Source organism: Hemicordylus capensis, chromosome 11 (assembly GCF_027244095.1).
Source record: "Hemicordylus capensis ecotype Gifberg chromosome 11, rHemCap1.1.pri, whole genome shotgun sequence".
NCBI lineage: Eukaryota > Metazoa > Chordata > Lepidosauria > Squamata > Cordylidae > Hemicordylus > Hemicordylus capensis.
This window is the reverse complement of record NC_069667.1, coordinates 18,606,593-18,624,723: the sequence shown is the minus strand read 5'-3', so window position 1 is coordinate 18,624,723 and position 18,131 is coordinate 18,606,593. Positions and strand designations below refer to the sequence as shown.

Below are 18,131 nucleotides of genomic sequence, written 5' to 3'. Positions count from 1 at the left end.
TCTCCATGGTTGCAGGCAGGAATCTCTCTCAGCCCTATCTTGGAGATGCTGCCAGGGAGGGAACTTGGAGCCTAGAGGCTCTTCCCAGAGCGGCTCCATCTCCTAAGGGGAATTTCTTACAGTGCTCACACACGTCTCCCATTCATATGCAAACCAGGGTGGACCCTGCTCAGCAAAGGGAACAATTCAGAGACTCCTGCCTGCAACTTTGAAGACTCTGCTGCCAATCTGTGCCCGTCTGAGCTAGAGGGACCAATGGTCTGACTCAGCAGAAAGCCGCTTCCGATGTTCCTAACCGGGCCCTGCAGCTGTAACTAAACGCAACGTCTTCGTGCAGGAGGAGGTGGAAACGGAGAGCTGGAGGGGATGTTATTTCCCTAAAGCTCGCAGAGAGTGCCTCTCTGCACCCTGAAGCTGTTGCTCCGACCACCTTGAAAGGAGACACAAGGGGGTCTATTTGCCAGTAGAAGGGAGAATGGTTCTGCTGCGGGGCTGCCTGACAAAGGCCCTTCTTTGAAGCAGGCAAATCAAACGGACACTGGAGTCTTTTAGCGACGGGCTGTCTTTTCAGAGCAGGAGACAAGCCAGCCACAGTCTCACAGTGGAAGCCACTGGGAGAGGTTCCCGCTATGTCCCGGCTGGCTTCACATCCTTCTAGCCACCCACCCACCCCCCATGTTTTTTTAACAAGAAGACAAGGGAGGGTCTATGGGATGGCAGTCCTCCTCGCAGTGAGGATTTCTCGTAGCCACAAGGGTTACCAAAATGCCTTCAAGCCCAAACAGGAAGGAGAGCCACAAAGTAGTGGCCCATCCTAAAGGGCCGCTGGCGGGGGGGGGGGGGAACCAGAGAAGGCAGATGGGGTTGTTTTCCCCTCCCTCTCTCTCCTGCCCCGCCCGAGAGCCGTGCCGCCTGCAGGCTGGCCATCCGTCAGGTAGAGCTGCGCGCTTCACCGAATGGCCAGCCTGCAGGCAGCGCGGCTCTCTCAGGCGGGGCAGGGAAGAGAGAGAAAGGGAGAGGATCCACCCCCGGTTGCTTCTGGGAAGCAGAGGCAGCTGCACCTCCTCCCCCCACCGCCCCGCCCGGCTCCTTAGGAGGAGTGCCCACTGCTTGCATATGCCACTCTGGCTGCAATCCTAGCTCACTGATCGAGGAGTAAGCCCTGCTGAAAGGAGCGAGCTCTACTTCTGAGTAATCAACTTTGGGTTGCCAACTTTCCCCATCAGACCCTGCTCCTGCGCAGAGCCTGGGAAAGCGCCTTGGACCATTGGTCTGTGCAGGGGTGGCTCACTAATGAGGCAAGAGGAGGCAATGACCTTAGGCGACGCCTGCAGCTCAGGGCAGCAAATACAGGCATCCCGGCCTGCCTCTGCTGCCCACAGGCGCCTGGTTCAGCTAGTTTTAATGACTTTGTGTAGCTTTTCTAGCTCTATCCTTCTGATGCCAAACTGATTTGTTTTCTGTGTTCAGTTCTGGACCTTCGCAAATCTTAGTGAACAGGGCATTGCTCAATGAAACAACAGGAAAACTCAGACAGTTTTTCAGGATCAAGGTGAGTAAATAACTAGCAGTGCAATTTTATGCAGGTTTACTCAGAAGTAATCCCCACTGAGTTTGGAGCTGCTTACTCCCAAGTAAGTGTGCATCCCTAAGAGTATATGTGATCTGGGGTGAAATTACTGTTGTTGTTATTTTAAATCCATTTCAGAAAATTGGTTCATGTTATCTTCAGTGAACCAATTGTATAAAATGGGATTTATTATGTTTTTAATGCTCTCTTTATGCCTTCTTCAGATGAAAATGATTTTTTTTTTTCAATTGGAAACACAGCTGTGTCTGGAAATTTTAGTAACTCTAAACCCTTTGCTTCATGGCGCAGAAATGGCATACTCATAAAAAATGTCACTATTTGAATGAATTATTTCATCAAAATGTAATAACATTTATGCTGATTGTCCAATCACTTCCTTTCTCACAGGTCAGGGGCACGATTCCCACTTTGAAATGATGTCTAATTTAGCAGTGATTGCATTATGGTGATCACAGCATACAGTATGCAATTATCCCAGGAAGAATAGCACTGAAATGTGAGCATCTGTAACTAGTATTTATGAAGTCACTCAGTGTGATGAGATTTACACACAGAACACTAATTGAGTCCCCTTCAACTTATTCATTGGCTTGAGAAAGAAATTACTCTCAATCAAGGTAGAATCGGTTTCACACCAAAAAAAATCCTAAATTGAAGGTTTGCAGGTCCTTTAGGTGCTAGTTTACATATGCAACGAGCCCTGAATAAAACATTTCAAGCTGATCATTTATATATATCATTGATATATTTCAACCTTGGAGGACAAAACAGGGCATGTATGCAGCAGCTAATCCTAGAATGCTCCATCACTGACACTTTATAACTGTTACTGCAGCTGCTGTTCTCATACAACATCACTGTATTTTCATATAACATCAGATCAATGGAAGAAGGCGGAAACCGACACATTGTATTATATTCCACATTATATTTCTGGTTGTTAATCAACAATAAATGTATACAGTTCTTTTTTATTAACAGCATCCTTCTGGGATCCAGAAAATACTTGTATGGAGTTCTGTTTGCAAGAGAGTAGCTTTCATTCATACATTCATTCATTCATTCGATTTCTATACCGCCCTTCCAAAAATGGCTCAGGGGAGTTTACACAGAGAAATAACAAACAAATAAGATGAAACCCTGTCCCCAAAGGGCTCACATTCTAAAAAGAAACATAAGATAGACACCAGCAACAGTCACTGGAGGTACAGTGCTGGGGGTGGATAGGGCCAGTTACTCTCCCCCTGCTATATCTTTCCCCATATGTCCCAGCCCAGACCTTAAGAACTTCTTCAGACACCCTCCTGAAGGTGCCCGTGCCAAACAAGGTGAGGCGGGTGGCTACTAGGGAGACGGCCTTTTTGGTGGTTGCACCCCGCTTATGCAGTAGCCTCCCAAATGAGGTTCACCTGGCTTCATCACTTTGTTCTTTTAGATGCCAGGTAAAGACCTTTTTGTTCACTCAGGCCTTTTAAATTCTTGATTTATAAATTTGATTTTTAATTGATTTTTAAAGAGTTTTAAAATTGCTTTGTATTGTATTTTGTATTTTCCCTTTTGGTCTGTTGTGATTTAATGTGTGGTGTGTTTTTATTGGATATTTTAGTGTTATGCTGTGAGCTGCCTAGAGAACAATTTGTTATGGGCAGCTATCAAATAAAGTTATTATTAATGATTATCATCATCATTTTAAACAGCATCTCTCTCTCTCTACACACACACACACACACACACACACCCCTATGATTATTATACCTCGCTGGAAATTGTTCAATCCAAATTGTTACTATCTATTTTTCAGGTCCCATGATGTGTTCCCAATATGGTTCTTCACCGAGAAGCCAGTGTTATTAAGATAGAAATGGAGCTTTGGCTGTGGATTTTTGCAAACTGGTTAAAGCTGCAATTCTATCCAGACAGCTTAGCCCCCTTGACCATGGTTGATAACTTTGACTCAAGGTGGAAAAGATCCCTAAAGCAGAAACTATTTACCTATGGCTTTGTGCAAGAAGAACTTATTAAGTTGGGTCCTGAACAGGCAGGCCAAGAGAACACTCAAACAGCGAGTATTGGATGTAGAAGACCAAACAGATCTTGCAAGCCTTCCAAGAGATGTGTTTCTATTTATCCAACTCCCTTTAAAACCTGCAAATTATTTAAATCATTTAACAACAGCAAAATTTAGAAGAGCCTTTACTTGTGCCTGATTTAATGTGCCCCCTACCGTGGTGTTAGAGGGAAAATACAAGAAAACTCCTTACGTAGCTCCGTTATGCCCCTGTGGTACCGAAGCCATCAAGACAACCGCACATTTAGATAGATAGATAGATACACACACACACACTCTCTCTCTCTCTTAAAGCTTATATTAGGAACATAGGAAGCTGCCAAATACAGAGTCAGACCATTGATCTATCTAGTTCAGTATTGTCTTCACAGACTGGCAGCGGCTTCTCCAAGGTTGTAGGCAGGAATCTCTCTCAGCCCTATCTTGGAGAAGCCGAGGAGGGAACTTGAAACCTAGATGCTCTTCCCAGAGTGGCTCCATCCCCTCAGGGAAATATCTTACAGTGCTCACACTTCTAGTCTCCCTTTCATATGCAACCACTGCAAACCCTGCTTAGCTAAGGGGACAAGTTGTGCTTGCTACCACAAGACCAGCTCTCTCTGATGTTTTGTCTCCAGGGATTTGTCTAACATAATTTTAAATCCAAATGCAACTGAATACAGTTAACACTGTATATTTTAAGAAATACAGTATTTTGAATCTAACCATCTGTGTTTTTCAAAATTAGCCACAAGGAGGTTTCCAGCAGAATGCAGGGGTGGTGGAATAATGCATAATTAACTTCAGATCGATGCTTCTTGGTCACAATAACTGCACGTCCATTTAATTAATTGATTGTGGGGTTTAAATATTGTGTATTTAAGCACAAAGGCCTCACACAAGTGACAATAAAATGTCACTATTCAATCCAGCTAAGAAGATAATTAAAAATTAATAAATCCACAAAGGTGAATTGTTCAGGGCTTCCCAGATGAAACCACATGTTTTTTAAATTACCATCTTTGGAGCTAAGCTAACTTTGTCTACCAAATACACAACTATTTCAACATCCTTCCAAGATTTTTAAAAATATGTTTACAGTTACCTAACCATTGCAAATATGATTATCAAGGGTCCTGTAGTACTGTAGTTTTCAGCTGTCTCAAGACTTCTTTTCCAGGGGCCAGTTTGGCATGCTTCCGGGCTCTTTTCCAGCTTCTGTTTTCAAGATGTTTTCAAGCCAGCATCCAGCACTACTCTTTTAATTCAAGAATATTTTTAAGAGCAGGAGAACAGTATGCAGAATAATGCATTGAGAATACTGATACAACATTCTGTATGGAGAATATTGTTTCTTTTTCCACTCCTGCCAGCTGGAAATTATTGGCAAATGGCCCATTTTACACAAAAATGATTTGATAACTGTAACAATTTTTTTTAAAAAAAAGTAATTTTCTATACCTGCAGGTGCCTGGAAGTAAATATTTCATTGGAAAAGATTGCAGAGAACCAACATCAGAGTTTCTGTCCTGGCTAGGAGATCCCTCCCTTGCAGCGGTGGTTCAGTGGCATTACATTTGTGACTCTGTGTGAGGCCTGAGGCCTGTCTGTTGCATGTCTCTCTCACTCTCAGATTCATGGAGGATAGGTCTGTCAATGATTATTTTATCTATCTAGCTATCTATCTAAAAGTAAAGTGTGCCGTCAAGTCAATTTCAACTCCTGGTGCCCACAGAGCCCTGTGGTTGTCCTTAGTAGAATACAGGAGGGGTTTACCATTGCCTCCTTCTGCGCAGTATGAGATGATGCCTTTTAGCATCTTCCTATATTGCTGCTGCACCATATAGGTGTTTTCCATAGTCCATGTCCCCGGATGACCTCTCCCAGCGGTTTCATGTTGACGTTGAACAGCATGGGGGACAAGACCGAACCCTGCAGAACTCCACAAGCCAATGGCCAAGGAGTCAAGCAGTAGTCCCCCAGCACCACCTTCTGGACCTTCCTGCCAAGAAAGGACTGAAGCCACTCAAAAGCAGTGCCTCCAATCCTCATATTCAAGAGGCGGTCCAGAAGGCCACCATGGTCGATGGTACTGAACCAGCAGCTGGTTCTGCTGAGAAGTCCAGCAGAACCAGCAGGGCCAAACTCCCCACCCCTTGCCGGGCTCCTGGCGTAGGTCATCCACTAGAGCGACCAAGGCAGTCTCAGTCCCAAATCCAGGATGGAAGACAGATGGAAAGGGGTCTAGATAATCCCTTCCAAGACCCTCTGCAGCTGAGACTATTGCCTAAATGGAACCTCCATCTTCAGAGACAGTCTGCCACTGAATGCCAGTCGCTGGGGAGCAACAGCCGAAGAGGGATAGTGCTTTCAGGCACTACATTTGCGTTTCTGGGATATCTGGTGAAGGCACCAATCCTGAGCCTGCTTAGTTCTTCATATACCACTTTAAAACAAAGTTCTCAAACCGGTTTACATAGAAAAATAAATCATAAGTAAATAAAATGGTTCCCTGTCCCAAAAGTGTTCACAGTCTAAAAAGAAATATAAAGTAGGCACCAGCAACCACAGTGGTGACAGTGGAGGGATGTGCTGGAGTTGGATAGGGTCTTTCGCCCGCTAAACAGGAAAAGAGTTGTCACTTTAAAAGGTGGCTCTTTGCTCAGTAAGCAGGGGTATTACTTTGCCCCCTTGCCTCCCATTCTGTAGCTTTGGATGGCTCACTCCCAGTGGCACCTGCATGCAAAGCTCCTGGTTGATCTTGAGAATTGCTCCGGGTGAATTGCTCCGGGGGGCCCCATAGATCTATGGCGGGGTGGGATCCAGAGTCACAGATCAGTGGGTCTCCAGTACCACCAACTACCCACCAGCTAAATGCAACCATACACAGAGCAACAAATGAACAGCAAATACCTTGGGAATTCCAAATAATCCCCATTGAACTCAGTGGACTCAGCTTTACAAGGATGTGGGGAAACCACCCAAGAAAATTCTTCAATATTTTTCCTTAGGCCTGGGGTCCCCAACCAGTTGAGACTCCAGATGTTGATGGACTACAGCTCCCATCACCCCCAGCCACTGTGGCAGGGGGTTCTGGGCACTGTAGTCCAATATCATGTGAGGGGAACTAAGATTGAGAACCTTTGCCTTAAGACGGCAAAAGTTATCTTCCAATTTCTGTTTCTTCAATGTTCAATTCTCTTGGAACTCTTCAGTGTTTCTCCTTAGGCCCCCTGGGGTTCCCAAACTTGGGTCCGCAGATGCTGGTGGACTACAACTCCCATCACCCCCACCCACTCGAGCAAGGGATGCTGGGCATTGTAGTCCAGCATCATTTGAGGACCCCAGCTTGGGAACCCTTGCCTTAAGAGGGCAAAAGTCCTCTCCCAATTTCTTTTTCTCCTTGGGCAGAACCCGGAGATGCTGCTCTTGGAATTCCAGTCTCCCTCCTTGCAAATCTCACACACACCCCACCCCCGCCCATTCTTTTGGAATTATTGAAACTGAAGCTCTTTTTTGAAATTCGGGAAAATGGCAGTTAGAAAGGGAAAGAAAAAGGTGTGCGTTTTATTATAGCCCCGTGAAGAGGAGGCAGAGGCGGTGGCAGCACTGGGGATTCGAACCTGCGACCCACCCGGCGCCCCAACAAGGGGAGGGCGGAAGAGACGCAGCGACCGTTGCCAGCCGTGGCGGGAAGGCGGAAGCCGCGCGCAGGGCGGCGCTGCCGCCCGACTCCGAGCATGCGTGGCGCGTCTCTCCCTCGCCCCTCCGAATCGTCACAGCCTATTCTGCGGCCGCGCCGTTGCCTGCGGGCGCGCGCTGGCCCGCCTCGAGGCGGGCTGACCCATTGCCTGGCTGACGCGAGGGGTGGGTGGGCCGGAGACAGACACAGAGAGAGAAAGGGAAGCGCGGGGGGGAGGGGCGAGGCTTGGTCCATTCCGAGCATGCGCAGTGCACCTCAGTCGGTCCGTCCGTCGGCTGCGGGGCGTGAGGGAGCCGGCGGAGCCCAGAGGAGGGCAAGAGGGAGCTCCGAAGATGGCGGAGGGGAGCAGCCCCAGCAGCGCCGCCGCCGCCCCCGCTTCGTCGTCCCTGAAGGGGCTGCGGGAGCAGATGGGTGAGAGGCGGGCGGGTGGGCTTCCTGTCACTTCCCCCCCGCTCGGACTCCCCCCTCCCTCCCCCCAAGCAAAGCCAAGGGCACCTCACCCCCCCTCACTCCTTCCCGCTTCATCCCCCCACTAACCTCCCCTTGGGCTTCTCTGCCCTGCCCCATTTCTCCCCCCCGCCCCATTGGAGTCCCCAAATGTGACCCCCCATTTCAGTTCAACTCCCTCCCAGCACTGCCCAGGGATGCAGACAGGGAACGCCTGAAGAGCAGCCCCCCCCCCGAAAGTTATTTGGGGGTGTGTGGAGGAAGGACACCTTGAGAGGGGGAGCTATGTATGGGTGGCTAGGAGGATTCTTGGGGCTCATCAGACCCCCCTGGCCCAGCCTGCCCCTTATGGTTGCTTTGGGGTTCTTCTCTGCCTTCTTTGCCCCCTCCCACAAATATTGCTCTTCCCCCACCCCAAATTATTGAATCAGTGTTGGGGGACCTTTTCCCCTTCTCTCCTCATTTGGGCATGTCTCTTGTCTCAAGGGGTCCTCCCGCACTTAAATTCATTCACCACCACCCCACTGATTTACTATGCCCTGCCACCTACCTACTTTATTAATATAATATAATTAATTTTATTAATATAAGCCTGCTGCTTATCTTAATTTTGGGCTGTCCTCTTCTTTCTCCCTCCCCCCCCCATTACCCTTTTTCATGTCTCAAGTGCTTTGCACTTTCTACACACTGCATTTCTTCTATCCATCTTAGGGGTCCTTTCCCCTCCCCATTTAGTCAGGGTCTCCTGTCTCAAGGGCTGCATCTCTGCTGAAATGTATTCACCACCAGCCCCTGGCTTACTGTTCTGTCCCTCCCCCCTTACTAATGTTTAGTTTCTTCTCCAGCTTCTTCCCACTCCCCACACTACTTTTTTCTTTTCTAGTATTGCTTCCCCGTCCCCCATAGTGTTCTATCAATTCTGGGATCCTTTTCCTTTCTCCCTTTTGAGCAGGTCTCCTGTCGCAAGATCCCCCCACTGAAATTCATTCATCACCAGCCCCCTGGATGAATTCATTCATCCTGCCTCCTCCCCAGCCTGCCCCCTTAATGTTGGTTTCTTCCTCTCTACAATGTTGCTTCTTGCCTAATGTGCTTCACTAAATACACACACACACACACACACACACACACACACACACACACACAGAGGCACCCTCCTAATATCTGTTTTGGGGGTTCTCTTTCCTACCCCTGATTTTGTCTCACTTCCTTTCCCCCCCAAGAACTCTTCCTTCACTTAGATTAATTCACCCTCTTCATTTCCCTCCTTCTCTCCCTCCAGCCTTCACCTTTTAGGCCCTCTTTCTTGTCACATCCTGCCATGTTTCTCGTCTCCAGTAAATTCATACCTTATCAAGGTTACAGTCATATGCACACTTCTTTAGAAATAAGCCTCATTGAACTCAATGGGACTAGTTGCAATCCGGTGTATGCTTTCTTGGAGGTAAAAAAGACTTCTTTTTTGAATAAATGAGTATAGGATTGCAGTGCCATGCTGGATTTGTATATGTGTGTGCGCACATCCAAGCCTGCCCCTTACTTGTGTGTGGGTCCTTCTTGCCATCACCCACCTTCTATTTTGTCACGTTTCCTAGTCCAAGAGCTTCACCCTCTGCAAATTCATCCTGGGCCCTCTTTCTAACCTCTCCCCTCATTTTGTTATCTTCCCTGTTCCATGTGTTCCACACCCTCTGCCTTCTCCTTACCTTTCTTCCTCACATCAGTGCTTGGGTCTCCCCATTTTGTTCTTGTTACAAGTGCTTCCCACTCTCAACTCTAGATTCAGCAATACTATTTTCCTCTTCCTTCCCCCCCACCCAGATTTTTTTTTTTAAACCCAGCCTCTTCCTAATCTACTTTAAAGACTCTCTTATTTGGGGCAAAAGGGAAAAAACAAATATGGTAGAGTTTTTGTCCTTAATCCTAGGTTTAAAAGCAATAATGAAGGAAGGAAGAAAAAGATAACCTTTTCAAATCTGTCAGCCTGTCATTTCATGTTGAAAGTTCCCTACTAATTTTCTCCTCTGCTGCAGTTAGAGGAGCTAATTGACAGTCACCACACACATCTCTCTTTCTCTCCCCCCCCCCCACTCTATATCCTGCACTCTGCAGATCTCTCTGGTCTGCTTCCTCCCTCCAAGGTTTAGTTTCTGTAGAAAACTGCAGCATTGTGCTGGGGTTTGGTTACTGATATTTTTTTAACCCATTCTGCCTGCTGCAAAGGGGTGTAGACTTCTTTAGATTTTTATGTTTACGTGACTTTTTTTCTCTTGCTATTAAAAAGAAGGTCACAGCTTCCCATTGGTTTACTAGTGTCTTTTACCTCTCTTTATTCTGTTTGTGTCATCTCGCTTAACTAGCAGTGCATGGCAGCACAGTATTTAGGCCAAATACGTCTATTTGAACACTGAGTTTTTCCTTTCTGATCAGATTATTAATGTTGCTGTAGTACATTGCTGACAGGGCACGATAGGAAAAGCTGCAGTAGTTAACAGTATTATGTTTTGCGTCCTGATTGTTCTACAGTTGCGTTTATCCTCAGAGATATTCAGGTAGTTTTGTTGTTTCCATTTGTGAGACAGGGAACCTGGGCTGAGAGATAGTGAACCTGTGAAATTGTCTTGTACTGAGTCAGACCATTGGTCCATAGAGCCCAGTATTGTCTGCTCTGATTGGCAACAGCTCGAGTGTCTCAGGCAGAGAGAAATCTTTCCCAGCTCTGCTGTCCACAGTTCCCTTGACTGAAGATTCCAGGAATTGAGCCTGGGACCTTCTGTTGTGATTTGTTTTATCCAGTTCTCCCAGATTCAAATCCTGCACCCCACTCTCTGAACCTAGCATTAGAAATGCCTAATGGCAATATCTTGGAAATTGCATTGATTCCCCCCTACCTCCCACTTGTATAAAATGAGTTGCTATATTTGCTCAGGATGTTTTCTTTGTGAATGTATTTGGAATTACTTGGAAAGTGATTATTCACATTCATAAAAGTACTTACTTTAGTTCCATGCCTTTTTGTTTAGTGGGCATGTCAGTAAATGAGAATAGCTTGAATTGTTCCAGTTTAACAGAATGAGTGGATTAGAGTGCAGGAGGACTTGAGATTTCAGCTCTGCAAGCCTAATTTAAAAATTAACTCCTGGCCTACAGCATGGCAGACTAATTGTTGCAGCCTCTGATTAGACCTGTTGTCAGCTGGCTTCCTTTAGGAAACTGGGTGCAAAATCCTTCAGTTGGGAGCTGTATATTTTGATCAGGCAGATGCTTACAAGATCTTCTCTTTCTTCCTCATGGATTTAAAGTAAATGTAGTGCTTGTGAAATACTAAAATCTCTCTTTATTATTTTCCTCCAGCTTCACAGCCTCTCTACAACTGGCTACCTTGGAGTTGGTAGCTGGAAAGATTAGCTCATGTTAGCAATGGATGGGGCATCTATTCTTTTGAATTTGCAGATGTTTCTAGTACCCATCACTGCCTGCTCTTGTCTCTTTCATTGAACTGGCAACACAGTGAAATTGACAGATGTGTTGGTCAGTTCCATAGTTGAGGTACCCAGTTGTGTGAGTAGCTGAAAATCACTTTTATCAGTTTTCTCTTCCTTTCACAGTAGATCAGCCAAGGAATAGAACAGCTTGCAGGATGGGGGGGGGGAACATATTTGAGAGGTTTCCAAACACATTCTATTTGTTACTGAATCAGTCTGTCATCGCAGCCTCGAAATTAAAACTGCAGTCCTAAACTCGCAAGAGAGTAAACTCCATTCAACAACTGGGACTTGCTCCCGAGTAAGCATGAATAAAATTGTACTGTATGTCTGCAAAAGTTACTAGCTCACAAGGTTGACTTGCCCTTCATACCTATGATAGTTATTAGAGGCACTTTGACAGCCTGGAATTTTTAAAAAGTCATCTTTTTCTTTCTGGTTAAAAACGTGAATTTGGCTAGTCATCTGAATGCAGTTGTTTCCCGCCACAAGAGGCTGCAAATAACCTGTGCCACTTGTTTAAAAGAATCATTTTAATAGAGAGTTATAGTGGTTTTAATTAAATATGTTCAGCATAATCTCTGAGCTACTTTAATCAGTGAATTGCTTAAAAGCAATGCAGTCCCACTAAAGGCTTGCAGTTGATGGTGTCGTGAATGGGTGATGGTGCTGTTTATTAAAGAACATTTACAAGCCTGTGCTGTTGTCTTCAACCTTTGTGGGGCGTGAGGGGTTAGCCTCCTTGCTCAGAGGTAGTATGTGAAAACTGGCTAGTTGTGAAGGATTCCTTTGCATTCTGTCACCCAACAATGAGCCAGAATAAAGTGTAGAATGGACTGTACCACTTCAGACTGTAAGTGGGAGCGTAAATGCTCCCCCAATTCAAATATCCTTGCAGGTAGAAAACCAGCATGGCAGGCAACGGGCTGAGCTGGAAACGTTAGTGCCTAATGTGCCAATTTCCCTTTGCCAAGGTTTTTAAAAAAACAACAACATTGGAGAGCATTTAAATGGTATTCTCAAATATTCCCAGTAGTCTGAAGTGGTATGAACCATTCTACTACCACTATGAGTATTTATATACTGCTCTTCAACCAAAGTTCTCAAAGTGGTTTACATAGAAAAATGAAGAATACATAAATAAGATGGTCCCCTGTCCCCAAAGGGCTCACAATCTAAAAAGAAACATAAGGTAGACACCAGCAACAGCCACTGGAGGGATGCTGTGCTGGGGACGGATAGGACTAGTTGCTCTCCCCTTGCTAAATATAAGAGACTCACCACTTTAAAAGGTGCCTCTTTGCTCAGTTAGCAGGGTAATTCAATTATTACCTCAGTATCACCTTATTTTGCTGCATGTATGGATCCAGCCAAATTATGTGGAGTTGTTTTAAGCTCCAGGTTATGCTAGGAGGCTCCTGGTCCTCATACCTGTTTTGTAAAACTCCACTGTCCCTGAGTTCGAACATAGTTACTGTCATTGTTTGTATTTGCACTGCTATAACAAAAAAAGTATCCGCTAATGTAGTGTTCCATACATTAAAACAGCCCTGCCCCTACTGCTTGATTTGGTGATATTTGATGATTTGATGAACTGGCCCTATGCACCCCCAGCATAGTACCTCCAGTGACTGTTGCTGGTGTCTATCTTATGTTTCTTTTTAGATTGTGAGCCCTTTGGGGACAGGGATCCATCTTTATTTATTTATTTATTCATTCATTCGTTCATTCCTCTGTGTAAACCGCCCTCAGTCGTTTTTGGAAGGGCAGTATAAAAATCAGTCAGTCAATCAGTGCAGTCAGTGATGGAGACCTATACTTATAGGTGAGGCATTCTACAATTGCAAATAACTTGTGCCACTTGTTTAAAAGAATGATTTTAATAGAGAGTTATAGTGGTTTTAATATGTAGCTCATACCCTGTTTCCCCGAAAATAAGACATACCCCAAAAGTAAGACCTAGCAGTAATTTCTGATGTACCACTAATTGCCTTAGTGCATTTTTTGGGGCTAAAATTAATATAAGACACTGTCTTATTTTCGGGGAAACACGGTATTTATATTTAATTCATATGTAGCTCATAGTCTCTGAGCTACTTTAATCAGTGAATTGTTTAAAAGCAATGCAGCTCCACTAAAGGCTTGCAGTTGTGAACGTGTTATGGTGATGGTGCTGTTTATTAAAGAACGTTTAAAATTAACAGAATGTGTTGTTGTTGTTGTTGTTGTTGTTGTTTTTAAGTGATCGTGGGAAGGTATAATACCTGCTAGAAGGCTGTTTACATATCCTGCCATTTGTGGCCTAGCGTTCTCCACTGCTGTTTATTATCACAATGCACTCTGATATGTTTGGAAACCCATGTGTGGCTAGGAATATCCTTTGATGGCAGTGTGGCTTCAGAGATTCCCTGAACATCTACCACTAACATGCCATTACTAGAATTTCATGCTTGTTTCTGGCTGCTAAAGTGTCATGGGGTGAATGTGAGGTTGATAGTTAGGAGGACTGTCACTCCTGCCTGTTCATGAGGCCTTGTGAGAGAGATTCGAGACTGATCCTTCTCCTGTTGATCTGCCAGACCTGTACAGCATTGATAGGTGAAATTCAAATGGATTAAATGTTTAGAAGCCAGAGGATTCTGCAGGGCAGACCTTTCTAATGAAAAATATCAAGATTCCAGTTTGGATGAAAATGTAGCTTTCTTTCTTTCTTTCTTTCTTTCTTTCTTTCTTTCTTTCTTTCTTTCTTTCTTTCTATGCAGTTATTGCCCTGAGCTTTACTGGTAGGTCCCTCTTCTTTGCTACTTGTTTATATAATATTGTAAGATAATCACTCTGGATGCATTTCTCTAATTTTTTTGGCATATATTAGACAACTTTATCTCCAGATACCTGGCTGAAGCTTCCATTGATTTTGCATTGAAGTCAATGCAAAAAAAATGGTTATTTTCTACATTCTGTTTGTTTCCATGATACTGACATTGCCATACTATCCAGTGATGGCTATATATTTGGGCTGGGCTAAATCTGTGCTTTCCGTGGCCAGTCCTTTCTGCTAATCCAGGGGTTCCCAGCCATGGGTCCCCAGATGTTGGGCTCCAACTCCCGTCGTCCCCAGCCACAATGGTCTTTGGGCCCCTATGCTAATCCATTGGACTGTCCCATAACTGGATTGAGGGTTCTGTGTTATAAAATATGCTCTGCTCAATGATTTTACTTTGTAAGGGCAGGAGTGGTTTATTCTTATTCTCAATGCTCTGCAGTTTCCCCTTTATGCCGGTTGCCTGTTGTGTTGAGTCTTCAGGTAGAGAGCGTACAACACCAGGCGCTCTTGGGAAACCAGTGAACCTTACAGAGGTAAAGATGCTGTCAATATCAGCAGTACAGCAGGGGCAAGTTGGGCACCACTGACTATGATAAGAGGAGTAGTGTAAATGGACTCTTGAGGAACGGGGAAGATCAGGGGTTAACCTCCAACAGCAATGGTTTTTCCATGTGCATACCACATAATAGAGGCACTATTGTCTTCCTAAAGAAGGGCTTCAAGTTGTGATTTCAGAGTTTGCCTGGTCTGTTGTGATTTGCTGTGCTAGGCTCTATTGTTAACAGTCATGGGGTGGGAGGGGGGGACCCTGTCTATTCAACAATGCCCTGCCTGCAGGCTGGAGGACAAACAACACATAGAAGGAAAATCTTTCGCCAGGAGAGAAGTAATGTTCCTCACTAAGTTTGGGGGGTGGGGAAGAAGGGAAAAGAGGAAGCCAGTCCACTTCTCTATGTTGAGAGCAGGGAAGGAAACACCAAGATGTGTGTAAAAGAGGGCATAACTTGTAAACACAGTGAGGTGAGACCATGAGAACAGGAAAGAATAAGCATCTGCTGGTTTTTAGGATTAAGTTGTGTATATGTATGACACAAAGCCTTATTTTCAGAGTGTGTCCTTATTTCTGCATCACTGAATTAAATTTAATATCTGTTCTTGAAAACACACCTGGTTTCTCTGGATTAGCGAAGGAGAATGATGCCGGGAGGAAGTTAATCTGCAGAATTGCACCAGAATACACACCAAGCTTCTTTCGTCTGTATTGCCATTGTCAGGCAGGATTTGGAAGGGGATACGCGATGTGCAGAGTCTCTGTCCTGTAGCATCAGAGCAAGTAGACTGATGGTGACAGTTGTTCATGGGTTTGTGAGTGAGGTTTGAGGAGCACATTCAGGGAAGTTAATGCCATGCATTGCTTATAAGGTTATGTAGAACAAGATCAATATATTTATTCAAATAATTGTCATTTTAACGTTGCTTCATTGTTTGCATGTGGTAAACTCAGCTGTTACAGATGTTGGGTGTGCTAGAAATGTTAGCTACAGAGAAGAATTGTAGTTCAGTGGTGTAGCACCTGCTTTGCAGGCAGAAGGACCCAGGTTCAGTCCCTGGCATCTCCAGCTAGGACTGGGGAAGAGCCGTGTCTGAAACCTTGGGGAGTTGCTACCAGTCAGTATAGAGCAGAGCTACTCAACTTCGGCCCTCCTGCAGATGTTAGCCTACCACTCTCATCATCCCTGACAATTGGCCACTGCTGGGATCTGTAGTCCAAAAACAGCTGGAGGGCACAGTTGAGCAGCCCTGGTGTAGACCATAGTGAGTTAGGTGGGCCAATGGTCTGATTCAGCAGAAGGCAACTTCCTATCTTGAGAAGAAATCAGTAGCATAGTGCCTGGCTGAATACAAAGTGTGCCTAATTTGTATTGTAAGTTTTATCAGGCAGGGGTTTGTCTCTTGCTTCCATTAATTAGCAAAGTAGCCATGTGCAATACTCATAGTCGTTCATTGGGAGAATGCTGGTGGTCTCAGGAAGAACTCTCCAAAATCTTGATGGAAGCCTTCCCAAGCAGTCTTCCTTGGGTCTGTGGCCTGTTTTTACGCTTGTGGTGTTCCAGTGATGGCTTTCATGGTGTTGTGTTTAGATATCTTTCGGTACACTGCTCCTCCACAAAGGAACACAGTGAGGAAGTGTAGCCTGTCCCACTTTGCTCTCTTCGTTTTAACTGTACTTAATTAATTGTCCCCCTCTAGACAAAGGCAAAGTAATGAAGGGAGTTCATGGCCGTTTGCTAGCAGCACAGTTAGCATCGTGGGGACTATGTTTTCTTTCGTGAGCTGTCTCAACTATAGTGCAGAGTTAATGTACTGAGAAAACACTGCACAGACAAAAGCCAATAAATGGTTCTGCATGAAGCGAGAACTCAAGAAGCGAGGCAGGGGTTGCTTGGGAGCGTTGGTGCCCTTTTACACCCATGAATTTTGTATAACATGTCATGAATGCCTCAAAAACATTGGCAGGACACATGGCCCTTATTTATTTATTTATTTTGCATATTTTTATACTGCCCAAAACTTACGTCTCTGGGCTTTTTAAATCCAGTTGATGCAAGGCATTTAGCAAAGTTACAAAGCAAGAGAGAAAAGTGTGGCTTTGGATCCTACTTCATGCCATATGGCAGCTAAGGTGAAGGATGCACTTTAAACAGCTGCCATCCTGCAGGAAGGACTTTTGAATTCTCCTCCTTGTTCTGCTTGGACGGTCATTTCCTAGGCTGTGAGTGTCGCGGAGGAGTGGACTCAAACAGTGGAAACATCCTTACCATATTTATGCAGATGGCCCATAAGATGGTCCCATAAGGAGACCGAATGTGGTAGGAGATCAGTGAAGAATTCTGCTGCTTCTGCTGTTGGCAGTTTTTCTCGGATTTTGTACAACTGTGCCAGGGCTTGATGAATCTCAGGCATCCAGGAGCCGTAGTGCCTAGACAAAAATGCTCAGAGAGGTAGAGTTGTTTAATAAAATCTCTTTGCCCCAGGCAGCCCTGTTTTTGTTCTGTTACTTGGAAAGGAGATAGAGGCCCATTTGCCCTCCGCAGTGTCTGCCACTAAGTCCAGTAATCTTGTCAAGTGTCCGTTGTCTGGCTTCTAAATTTTAGGGCTGACTCCTAAAATTTGTCTAGACCTGAACGAAGTGTCTCTTTAATTTCTAGATCCCTCCCCCTTTGTTAACATGAATGCTGATCATGTGCATTGCTTGGCTTGCCAGGCTGCTGGCGACAATGTAAAATAAGCTTCAGATGGAATGAAAACAGAACATACGTACTGGTCTGCTGGTTTTGTATGCTTCATGTCATGCAGCTTAATTTTGAGCCAAATTTTAATGTACACTTTTTCCCTTAAGTGAGTTTTCTGATTTTGTAGTTCAGCTCTAGTGTCATGCTTGCCACACTTGATCTGTAACATTTATTCCTTCATTGGAAGTTCAAAAAAAAATCCAGTTTAGCTTTGGGTAAGTGTTTTAAGATAGTGTAGCAAATAGGCTGGAATATTTAAGGATGAGAACTGTATGCGATCAGCAAATGCTCTCTTTTCTTGCGAACACCGTAACAACTCTTTTCCAGGAACTTATTCTCCCAGCCTCCATTGTGTTGTCACACATCCCAAGTCTGATGTGTTGTCAGGAGCCTATTACACCTGTGTAAAACCCTATAAACCAGGGTTTCTTAACCTTGGGCCCCCAGAGGTTTCTGGACTACAACTCCCATCACCCCTTCCCATTGTAGCTGGGAATGAAGGAGGTTGTAGCCCGGCAGCCTCCAAGGGCCCAAGATGGAGAACCCCGGCTGTAAATGCTCCAGCAGTATTTCTAAAGACTATTTATTTATTATTTTATTTATTTGACATATTTTTATACCGCCCAAAACTTACGTCTGTCTTGCTCCTGCAGCCTGAAGACAAGCTGTTTCTGTGTTACCCTTCATCCGTGTTGCCCCTCGGAAGTCTCTTCTCTTTGCTTAAGGGGCAACACATTTTTG

At 44.9% G+C, this 18,131-nt stretch overlaps 1 protein-coding gene across 12 annotated transcripts in view; it reads left to right on the top strand.

The window, feature by feature from the left end:
* The first annotated feature begins 7,519 nt into the window (after positions 1-7,519).
* The window catches only part of MAP7D3 (MAP7 domain containing 3), a 47,085-nt gene continuing 36,473 nt past the window's right edge, over positions 7,520-18,131 (top strand). For 4 of the 12 annotated variants that reach the window (XM_053273809.1, XM_053273811.1, XM_053273808.1 and 1 more), the window contains exon 1: positions 7,541-7,752. In XM_053273809.1, coding sequence (XP_053129784.1) covers positions 7,674-7,752 — 79 coding nt within the window. In that variant the 5' untranslated portion in view covers positions 7,541-7,673. Of the gene's footprint in view, positions 7,753-18,131 lie in introns of all 12 variants that reach the window. The other 8 variants (XM_053273815.1, XM_053273814.1, XM_053273813.1 and 5 more) reach the window with 3 other exon arrangements.